The sequence below is a fragment of the Schistocerca nitens genome, chromosome 2 (genome assembly GCF_023898315.1).
Source record: "Schistocerca nitens isolate TAMUIC-IGC-003100 chromosome 2, iqSchNite1.1, whole genome shotgun sequence".
NCBI classification, from domain to species: Eukaryota; Metazoa; Arthropoda; class Insecta; order Orthoptera; family Acrididae; genus Schistocerca; species Schistocerca nitens.
Window position 1 is genome coordinate 631,362,549 of NC_064615.1, and position 12,204 is coordinate 631,374,752.

The 12,204-nt window shown below is 43.6% G+C and overlaps 1 protein-coding gene across 1 annotated transcript in view; it reads left to right on the forward strand.

The window, feature by feature from the left end:
- Positions 1–12,204, forward strand: part of LOC126235215 (dynein axonemal heavy chain 8-like) — a 570,318-nt gene that overhangs the window by 329,877 nt on the left and 228,237 nt on the right. Inside the window, exons 28-29 of the mRNA XM_049943945.1 lie at positions 5,348–5,674; positions 11,045–11,287. Of these exons, the coding sequence (XP_049799902.1) occupies positions 5,348–5,674; positions 11,045–11,287 (570 nt within the window). The remainder of the gene's footprint in view (positions 1–5,347; positions 5,675–11,044; positions 11,288–12,204) is intronic.

Consider the following 12,204-nt stretch of genomic DNA (forward strand, 5'->3'; position numbering starts at 1 on the left):
GATTGTGGCGCTCACCTGCACGGCGCCAAACACGCATACGACCATCATTGGCACCAAGGCAGAAGCGACTCTCATCGCTGAAGACGACACGTCTCCATTCGCCCCTCCATTCACGCCTGTCGCGACACCACTGGAGGCGGGCTGCACGATGTTGGGGCGTGAGCGGAAGACGGCCTAACGGTGTGCGGGACCGTAGCCCAGCTTCATGGAGACGGTTGCGAATGGTCCTCGTCGATACCCCAGGAGCAACAGTGTCCCTAATTTGCTGGGAAGTGGCGGTGCGGTCCCCTACGGCACTGCGTAGGATCCTACGGTCTTGGCGTGCATCCGTGCGTCGCTGCGGTCCGGTCCCAGGTCGACGGGCACGTGCACCTTCCGCCGACCACTGGCGACAACATCGATGTACTGTGGAGACCTCACGCCCCACGTGTTGAGCAATTCGGCGGTACGTCCACCCGGCCTCCCGCATGCCCACTATACGCCCTCCCTCAAAGTCCGTCAACTGCACATACGGTTCACGTCCACGCTGTCGCGGCATGCTACCAGTGTTAAAGACTGCGATGGAGCTCCGTATGCCACGGCAAACTGGCTGACACTGACGGCGGCGGTGCACAAATGCTGCGCAGCTAGCGCCATTCGACGGCCAACACCGCGGTTCCTGGTGTGTCCGCTGTGCCGTGCGTGTGATCATTGCTTGTACAGCCCTCTCGCAGTGTCCGGAGCAAGTATGGTGGGTCTGACACACCGGTGTCAATGTGTTCTTTTTTCCATTTCCAGGAGTGTATTTATCGCCACGTTTCACTTCCATACACGGCTACACTCCATACAAATAGTTTCAGAAAAGACTTCCTGACACTTAAATCTATACTCGATGTTAACAAATTTCTCTTCTTCAGAAACGCTTTCCTTGCCATTGCCAGTCTACATTGTATATCCTCTCTACTTAGACCATAATGAGTTATTTTGCTCCCCAAATATCAAAACTCATTTACTACTTTAAGCGTCTCATTTCCTAATCTAATTCCCTCAGCATCACCCGATTTAATTCGACTATATTCCATTATCCTCGTTTTGCTTTTGTTGATGTTCATCTTATATCCTCCTTTCAAGACACAGTTAATTCCGTTCAGCTGCTCTTCCAGGTCCTTTGCTGTCTCTGACAGAATTACAATGTCATCGGCGACCCTCGAAGTTTTTATTTCTTCTCCATAGTTTTTAATTCCTACTCCGAACTTTTCTTTTGTTTCCCTTAATGCTTGCTCAATATACAGATTGAATAGCATCAGGGATAGGCTACAACACTATCCCACTCCCTTCCCAACCACTGCTTCCCTTTCGTGCCCCTCGACTCTTATAACTGCCATCTGGTTTCTGTACAAATTGTAAATAGCCTTTCGCTCCCTGTATTTGACCCCTGCCACCTTCAGAATTTGAAAGAGAGTATTCAAGTCAACATTGTCAAAAGCTTTCTCTGAGTCTACAAATGCTAGAAACGTAGGTTTGCCTTTCCTTAATCTATTTTCTAAGATAAATCGTACGGTCAGTATTGTCTCACGTGTTCCAATATTTCTACGGAATCCAAACTGATCTTCCTCGAGGTCGACTTCTACCAGTTTTTTCATTCGTCTGTAAAGAATTCGTGTTAGTATTTTGCAGCCGTGGCTTATTGAACTGATAGTTCGGTAATTTTCTCATCTGTCAACACCTGCTTTCTTTGGGATTGGAATTATTATATTCTTCTTGAAGTCTGAGGGTATTTCGCCTGTCTCATATATCTTGATCACCAGATGGTAGAGTTTTGTCAGGACTGGCTCTGCCAAGGCCGTCAGTAGTTCTAATGGAATGTTGTCTACTCCCAGGGCCTTGTTTCGATTTAGGTCTTTCTGTGCGCTGTTAAGCTATTCACCCAGTATCATATCTCCCATTTCATTCTAATCTACATTCTCTGCCATTTCCATATTATTGTCCTCAAGAACATCGCACTTGTATAGACCCTCTACATACTCCTTCCACCTTTCTGCTTTCCCTTCTTTGCTTAGAACTGGGTTTCCATCTGAGCTCTTGATACTCATGCATGTGGTTCTTTTTTCTCCAAAGGTCTCTTTAATTTTCCTGTAGGCAGTATCTATCTTACCCCTAGTGATATACGCCTCTACATCCTTACATTTGTCCTCTAGCCATCCCTGCTTAGCCATTTTGCACTTCCTGTCGATCTCATTTTTGAGACGTTTGTATTCTTTTTGCCTGCTTCATTTACTGCATTTTTATATTTTCTCCTTTCATCAGTTTAATTCAATATATCTTCTGTTACCCAAGGATTTCCACTATCAATCGTACTTTTACCTACTTGATCCTCTGCTGCCTTTACTATTTTTATCCCGCAAAGCTACCCATTCTTCTTCTACTGTACTTCTTTCCCCCATTCCTATCAATCGTTCCCTAATGCTATCCCTGAAACTCTCTACAGCCTCTGGTTCTGTCAGTTTAACCAGGTCCCATCTCCTTAAATTCCCACCTTTTTGCAGTTTCTTCAGTTTTAATCTACAGTTCATAACCAAGAGATTGTGGTCAGAGTCCACATCTGCCCCTGGAAATGTCTTACAATTTAAAACTTGGTTCCTAAATCTCTGTCTTACCATTATATAATCTATCTGAAACCTTTCAATATCTCCAGGGTTCTTCCATGTATACAACCTTCTTTTATGATTCTTGAACCAAGGGTTAGCTATGATTAAGTTATGCTCTGTGCAAAATTCTACCATGCGGCTTCCTCTTTCGTTTCTTATCCCCATTCTATATTCACCTACTACGTTTCCTTTCCTTCTTTTTCCTACTATCGAATTCCAGTCACCAATGACTATTAAATTCTCATCACACATTTCATCAATCTCTTCGTCATCTGCGGAGCTAGTCGGCATGTAAACTTGTACTACTGTGGTAGGCGTGGGCTTCCTATCTATCTTGGCTACAAAAATGCGTTCACTATGCTGTTTGTAGTAGCTTACCAACATTCCTATTTTTTTAAATTCATTATTAGACCTACTCCTGCATTATCCCTATTTGATTTCGTATTTGTAATCCTGTATTCACCTGACCTCCTGCCATCGAACTCCACTAATTCCCACTATATCTAACTTTAACCTATCTATTTCCTGTTTAAATTTTCTAACCTACATGCCCGATTAAGGGATCTGACATTCCACGCTCCGACCGGTTGAACGCCAGGTTTCTTTCTTCTGATAACAATTTCCTCCTGAGTAGTCTCCGCCCGGAGATCCGAATGGGGGACTATTTTACCTCCGGAATATTTTACCCAAGAGGACGACATCATCATTTAACCATACAGTAAAGCTGCATGCCCTCGGGACATATTACGGCTGTAGTTTCCCCTTGCTTTCAGCCGTTAGCAGTACCAGCTCAGCAAGGCCGTTTTGGTTAGTGTTACAAGGCCAGATCAGTCAGTCATCCAGACTGTTGCCCCTGCAACTACTGAAAAGGCTGCTGCCCCTCTTTAGGAACCACACGTTTGTCTGGCCTCTCAACAGATACCCCTCCGTTGTGGTTGCACCTACGGTACGGCTATGTGCATCGCTGAGGCACGCAAGCCCCTTCGCAATGTAATAAGTGTAAGCTTCTAAGTCAGTACAATCAAAAGATATGGCCATTTATGTCATATGTTTTGACTCTCGAAAACTCACTCATTAAAACCTACAGGATCCTCTTGTTGACCTAGAGTCATGGAATATGGCAAGAAGCAACATTTCTTAGTACAACGAAAGGGGAAAAAAAATGCGAAAACTGTTAATCTGTAATTAAATTTTTTGTCATTAGTTTTCTGACAGGCTGTCTGTTAAGACCCCTTTTTCTGAGGAACACGTAGACGTATCAAGTAGAAAGTTATGCCACGCGCTAAGGTTTATGATCCCTTGACAGCGCAAGAATACTGAATCATCTAAGCGAATGCTATTAAAGGAAACGACCGTTTGTGTCACAGATTTTGACAGTCGCAAATTCACTCATCAAAACCTATGGGACAGTTTCCGTTGACCTGGAATCATGAAATTTGGCAGAAAGCAAGGTTTTGCTGTATAGGTAAGAGGAGAAACGAGAAAATTGTTAATTTGTTATTATATCACACGGAAAAAATATTTATTTTGTCATATATTATCCTATTTCAAAGCAAAATTAAAATATGCTAGAAAGAATTGGAATTTCCGAGACAGTTAACTTGCCAGTATGAATGTCGATAACAGGCATTACTCGTCGAGATTCTCGATTTCTGGGATGGATTTACGGAACTCTCGGAGCGCGAGTCCCACTGGCACCTTGCCAGTCTTTTCATTTATATATATAATCACTTAGTATACGAACTGTTAATTAAAACAATAAAATTTTACTGTCATTGAGGTAAAAAATCATTGCGTAAACAATACTCCGCAAGCCACCTGACGGTGTGTGGCGGTGGGTACCTTGAGTACCTCTATCGGTTCTCCCTTCTATTCCTGTCTCGTATTATTCGTGGAATGAAAGATTGTCGGTATGCCTCAGTGTGAGCTCTAATCTCTCTGATTTTATCCTCATGGTCCCTTCGCCTAGTATACGTAGGAGGTAGCAATATACTAATTCACTCCTCGGTGAAGGTATGTTCTCGGAACTTCAACAAAAGCCCGTACCGAGCTACTGAGCGTCTCTCTTGCAGAGTCTTCCACTGGAGTTTATCTATCATCTCCGTAACGCTTTCGCGATTACTAAATAATCCTGAAACGAAGCGCGTTGCTCTCCGTTGGATCTTCTCTATCTCTTCTATCAGCCCTGTCAGGTACGGATCCCACACCGGTGAGCGGAATTCAAGCAGTGGGCGAACAAGTGCACTGTAACCTACTTCCTTTGTTATCGGACGGCATTTCCTTAGGATTCTTCCAATGAATCTCAGTCTGGCATCTGCTTCACCGACGATTAATTTTATATGGTTATTCCATTTTAGATCACTCCTAATGCCTACTCCCAGATAATTTATGGAATTAGCTGCTTCCAGTTGCTGACCTGCTATATCGTAGCTAAATAATAAAGGATCTTTCTTTCTATGTATTTGCAGCACATTACACATGTAGTTTCTGACCATTGTGTTCAAAAATTGATATAGGCTTTCTCTGACATCGAATTGTATCACTGTACTGTTACAGAGCAATGAAAACTTTTCGTCGTCTTACACGAATCGAGTTAGCTTCATTTCTTCATCGCAACAGAAATACGATAGTCTAAACGAGTTTCTTAGTTTCCCTTTTCTGTTTATTAACTGATTTACACAGCTGGCTATATAAATTACTTAGCTCTTTGTGCACCACAGGTGGCGAATTTGTTCGCGAAGGACGAAATAGACGAGATAACGGGGGAGCTTATCCCAGTGATGAAGGCGAAGGCGCCGAAGAGACCCCCGACGGCGGACAACTTGTACGATTTCTTCATCTCGAGATCAAGATCCAACATTCATTTGGTGCTGTGCTTCTCGCCCGTGGGCGAGAAATTCCGCTCACGGGCGCTGAAGTTCCCGGGGCTGATCTCGGGGTGTACTATGGACTGGTTCTCCCGATGGCCGCGGGATGCGCTAGTCGCCGTCTCCAACCACTTCCTGAAGGAATTCTACATCGTCTGCTCGCCAAATGTCAAGCAGCAAGTAAGTCGCATTATTACGATCAGTCTCTTGATAACAAAATGAACTATGTTTCTCTTACATTAAAAGTATGTTCAATCATAATGTATACATTTTCCTACGTATATCAATACTCCCCGAAGCCCCATAAAGTGTGCGACAAAAATGTACAAGTTTAGACCAAGAAATAGATCACAAAACTTGATAGCGATATCAACGCTGCAAGTACTAACCTCAAATTTATTTTCCTTTTCAGCATACTCCCGCTGTAAATTTAAATACTTATCCCATCTATTGACAAAGTTTTGAAAGCCACCAACAAATAATCATTGTGTCAGCTGAAGCGACCAAAAAGTAACCTCGCGAGTCACGGCCTCATCACCTTTAAAGTGCTGCTCACACATACGATTTCTGAACTGGTCAAAAAAGATGAAAATCACTGGGGGGCGGGGCTGCGCATTTTATGTACCATTTGTTTCCAGTTAAATGTTTGCAACTGCCCCCACCTCTGCCTGTCTGAAGGCAGACATTGTCATCCTGGAAAATCACAGGAGTCCACCTCTTTGGCGACTTGAGGCCTGTCGCAGTTCCTGCAGAGTGTTAAAGTAAAATGCGGCACTAATAATCTAACCATAAACTTCGACTTGAACAAGATGACACCCTGCATGTTCCCCTAGTAAACAGCTGAAGGCCTCCAGTGCTTTATGCTCGCAACAACCAACTACAAGTGCCCCATTCCCTACAATGTTTGTCGTAATGTTCTGCAGGTTGTTATTTGTTGAAGACTTCCCCCTTCATAGTGTTGGATTCTGTGACTACGAACCACATGGAGATGCTGCTTTTACGCACAGAAGCCGGTCGTGTATAAATCATAACTTAACAGCTGTATGCGGTTTTATTCAAGTTCAATTTACCATATTTTGTAATTACACTGAAGCGCCAAAGAAACTGGTATAGGCATGCATATCCAACTGAAGAGACATGTAAACAGGCAGAATACCACCCTGCGGTCGAAAACGCCTGTATGAGATAAGTGTCTGGCGCAGTTTTTAAATCGGCAACTGCTGCTACAATGGCAAGTTATCAAAATTGAAGTCACTTTGAACATGGTGTTATAGTCGGCGCACGAGCGATGAGACACAGCATCTCTGAGGAGCGACGAAGTGGGGATTTTCCCGTGCGACCATCTCATGAGTATACCGTGAATATTAGGAGTCCGGTAAGAAGTCAAATCTCCGGCATCGCTGCGGCCGAAAGAAGATCCTGCAAGAACGCGACCAACGACGACCGATGAGATTCGTTCAGCGTGACAGAAGTGCAATCCTTCCGCAAATTGTTGCAGATTTCAATGCTGAGCCATCAACAAGTGTCAGCGTGCGAACCATTCAACGAGACATCATCGATATGGGCTTTCGGAGCAGAAGGCCCAATCGTGTACCCTTGATGATTGCACGAAAAAATGCTTTACGCCTCGCCTGGGCCCGGCAAAACCGACACTGGAGTGTTGATGACTGAGAACATATTTCCTGGTCCTGGTCGGATGAGTCTCATTTGAAATTGTATCGAGCGGATGGACTTGTACGGGTATGGAGGCAACCGCATGGACCCATGGCTCCTACGTGTCAGCAGCGGGACTGTTCAAGCTCGTGGAGGCAATTTAATCTGCCTCATCTCCTGCATCCAGTCATGCCTGTTGTGCATACCAACGGACTTGGGCAATTCCCGCAGGACAATGCGACACCCCGCACGTCCAGAATTGCTACATAGTTGCTCCAGAAACACTCTTCTGAGTTTAAACACTTCCGCTGGCCACCAAACACACCAGAGACATGATTATTATTGAGCGTATCTTGGATGCCTTGCAACGTGCTGTTCAGAAGAGATTTCCACCCCTCGTACTCTTACGGATTTACGGCAGCCCTGCAGGATTCATGGTGACATCCCCCCCCCCCCCCAGCACTACTTCAGACATTAGTCGAGTCCATGTCAAGCGGTGTTGCGGCACTTCTGTGTACTCGCGGGGACCCTACGCGATATTAGGCAGGTGTACCAGTTTCATTGGTTCTTCAGTGTATGTATTATTTGTTTTATTTTTATGATATTTTGTAGATCAGTAGTTCCCAGTCTCGGGGTAATAACCCCCTGAACGGTAAAATGAAATTTTCTAAGAGGCAAAAAATAAACGATTCGATTCTGTTTCAGCCACGAAACTAAATTACTTTCAAAAGATCATTACTATTATCACAATTTTGTAAGACTCCAATATTCATTATTTTTTTTATTTATGAATTTGGCCAGCTATGGACCGCGTACAACTTAAGACTTATGGTGTTTCTTTTTCTTCCGTTCTTCCCAGTACTTCATTTTCTCGCCAACTGCTCGTCTCTGCTCATCTGTCCACACTCTCTTGGGTCGAGGTTTTGGCTCATCTTCTTCATAGTTTGCTTTTTCTATAAGTAGCCTAAAGTGATTCCTGTCACGTATTATTTCTTCTGTGACACCTATTTTCTTGGCGTCTTTCTTTACTGCTTCTATGCATCCTACAGTTTTTTTCAGCTTACTAACGTAATTAACAATTTTCTTTGTAATCCGTGTTTCTTGCATTCTTTTTAAATGCCCATAAAATTTTAGCCGTCTCTTCCTCATTGTATCTGTGATCTTTTCTGTATTTTTGTATAGGTCTTCACTTCTCCTTTTAATCTACCTATTATCCTTGTTTTTCTCAGGACCTAGAATTTTTCTTAGTATTTTTCTCTCTCTTTTTTCTAGTTCTCTTAATTCAGTTTTCTTATTCAATGTTATGCACTCTGATCCATACGTTGCTTGTGTCCTAATAACTGAATTATAATGTTTAATGTTCGCTTATATGGATATTGATTTCTTATTGTAGTAGTTTTGTGTTAATTAATATTCATTATATAAGTTATCAAATATTACTTTTCCTCAATTAGTAGCATACAGTTTTTCTAAGTTACTTGCATATAGTCTACCCACTGCACACATATGTTGTGCTTTTTCCTGTACATCGCTGATGATAAAACTGACGCGTATATGTAACAAATGCAAAATATATCCAGAAAATGTCTTCTCCAAGTTGTAGATAGTACCTGCAGCAGCACAGAAATTGCTTCATTACTCGCTACGAAACAAATAAATGAATAAAATGACAGCACGACACAGCAGTAACTACACAAGGGCTACTGTAGTGCTGTAAACACTGTTATTATATGACTGGTTATAGACAAAGCATAAACATCCTGAAGTCGTCTAATTTCTGCCAGTGCAGCAATGAAGAGATTTACGAACAGAAAGTATAGTGCACATATCTGAACTTGATTGACTTTTTAATATGGTTGCAGTGTGCAGGCCAAGCAAGTGCTACAATGGAGAGGAGTAATGCAGGGGAAGCATGTTTTGTAACAAGTATCTACTCTCATTGAGGATAGTTAACTTCCTTTTATGAGAAGGAGTTGTGGGTAGCACTTGCGATCCACCACTAATTCCTTCGTCATTCATTCTAACACACAACAAATACACACACACACAAACTAAATATCATTCGTCTTTCATCATTTTAAAAATAATAGTGTTACAAGAAAAGTCTTTCATTCTACAGTTTAATTAGGTCCTAATGTTAGTGGTAATGTTGGTGATAGGAAGGGGGCAACAGATCGTGTGAGTAAGGGGTGGGGGTGAGGGGGCGCGGCGGAAGGGTGGCGGTATTAGCTAATGTCTCATTGTACACAGGGATAATGGCCTTAGAAAGGTTGGGAACCACTGTTCCAGATCCTCAAGAATATTCTTACCATCTGTTGATCGATATGTATTATATATTAATCAGTTAATCTAAGCCAAGTACACTACTGGCCATTAAAATTGCGACACCACGAAGATGAAGTGCTACAGACGTGAAATTTAACCGACAGGAAGAAGATGCTGTGGTATGCAAATGATTAGCTTTCAGAGCATTCACACAAGGTTGGCACCGGTGGCGACACCTACAACGTGCTGACATGAGGGAATTGTCCAACCGATTTCTCATAAACAAACAGCAGTTGACCGGCGTTGCCTGGTGAAACGTTGTTGTGATGCCTCGTGTAAGGAGGAGAAATGCGTGCCACTACGTTTCAGACTTTGATAAACGTCGGATTGTAGCCTATCACGATTGCGGTTTATCGTATCGTGACATTGCTGCTCGCGTTGGTCGAGATCCAATGACTGTTACCAGAATATGGAATCGGTGGGTTCAGGAGGGTAATACGGAACGCCGTGCTGGATCCCAACGGCCTCGTATCACTAGCAGTCGAGATGACAGGCATCTTATCCGCATGGCTGTAACGGATCGTGCAGCCACGTCTTGATCCCTGAGTCAACAGATGGAGACGTTTGCAAGACAACAACCATTTGGACGAACAGTTCGACGACGTTTGCAGCAGCATGGACTATCAGCTCGGAGACCATGGCTGCGGTTACCCTTGACGCTGCATCACAGACAGGAGCGCCTGCGATGGTGTACTCGACGACGAACCTGGGTGAACGAATGGCAAAATGTCATTTTTTCGGATGAATCAAGGTTCTGTTTACAGCATCATGATAGTCGCATCCGTGTTTGGCGACATCGCGGTGAACGCACATTGGAAGCGTGTATTCGTCATCGCCATACTGGCGTACCACCCAGCGCTATGGAATGGGGTGCCATTGGTTACACTTCTCGGTCACCTCTTGTTCACATTGACGGCACTTTGAACAGTGGACGTTACATTTCAGACGTGTTACGACCCGTGGCTCTACCCTTCATTCGGTATCTGCGAAATCCTACATTTCAACAGGATAATGCACGACCTCATGTTGCAGGTGCTGTGCGGGCCATTTTGGATACAGAAAATGTTCGTCTGCAGCTCTGGACAGCACTTTCTCCAGATCTCTCACCAAATGAAAACGTCTGGTCAGTGGGGGCCGAGCAACTGGCTCGTCACAATACGCTAGTCACTACTCTTGATGAACTGTGGTATCGTGTTGAAGCTACCTGTACACGCCATCCAAGCTCTGTTTGACTCAATGCCCAGGCGTATCAAGGCCAGAGGTGGTTGTTCTGGGTACTGATTTCTCAGTATCTATGCACCCAAATTGCGTGAAAATGTAATCACATGTCAGTTCTAGTATAATATATTTGTCGAATGAATACCCGTTTATCATCTGCATTTCTTCTTGGTGTAGCAATTTTAATGGCCACTAGTGTGGGAATGAAAAAGAAAAGCATCTGTCGTTTTAGACCAGCTCGTAATTTTTTTTCCTATTATTGTAACAGACATAGTTTCAGTTTCACTAAGACTATGTAAATTCGCACTACAGCGATAGGTATATTGTGACTCTATAAACATTGTGTTGTTGCAGTTAATCGAAGTGATGGGAGACGTGCACGATGGAGTGGCAGACATATGCATCCAGTACTACGAGCGCTTCCGCAGGCAGACGTACGTCACCCCCAAGTCTTTCTTGTCGTTCTTGGACGGATACCAGAAGATCTACACGGGACGCAGGGAGAACATCGAGATGATGGCGTCTCGCATGAACACGGGGCTCGGAAAGTTGGTGGAGGCAGCGGCAAGCGTCGACCTGCTGCGCAAAGACCTAGAGGTAACGTTTTCTCATCGGACACCTCCTTTCGTTTACGTCTTCGTCCACACCTGCATCTATATGCACATGTGTACTCCGAAAGCCGCACAGTGGGTGGCAAAGGGTACATCGCACTAAATTACCTGTTTTTTCTATTCCATTTGGGTTATGAGCAAGAGGGAAAAGTGGCTATATAACTCGATACATGCTGTAACATCACTCCCTTTGGTACACTCAAAATCCCTACCTGAGATATTCGATGTAGGCAGAAGAACTTTGGCACAGTCTATCGAATACCGATTCTGTAAATTTATATGACAGGGCTTTGCGAGAAAAACATCGCCTTTGCTTACACTTAAGTTCACCCAGCATCTCTGCTGTACTTCCGCATGCAGTAAGCGACTTAATACGATCTTAGCAACGCTTGTTTCAATTAGTTCGATGCCCGCATTCTTGCATACTTGATAAGATTTCCAAACTCTGAAACAGCTGAACTAGTGTCTTGCATGGGATTTCATTTACAAGTGCACTACTTTTCCCAGAAATTTCTAACGAATTTTACGTATAAGCTCCGTTTCATGTCGCTTCTTAGTGTTACCCCACACAATTAAACTGTGTGACAGACTCAAATGTTCACCATTCATCGTGCAACCGCACCTTGATAAGATTTCCAAACTCTGAAACAGCTGAACTAGTGTCTTGCATGGGATTTCATTTACAAGTGCACTACTTTTCCCAGAAATTTCTAACGAATTTTACGTATAAGCTCCGTTTCATGTCGCTTCTTAGTGTTACCCCACACAATTAAACTGTGTGACAGACTCAAATGTTCACCATTCATCGTGCAACCGCACACTGTTGGGTTCTTTCCCTTCGTTACGTGCATTACGACACATTTCTCCACATTTAGAGTGAGCTTCCTTTCACCGAGCGGAAAT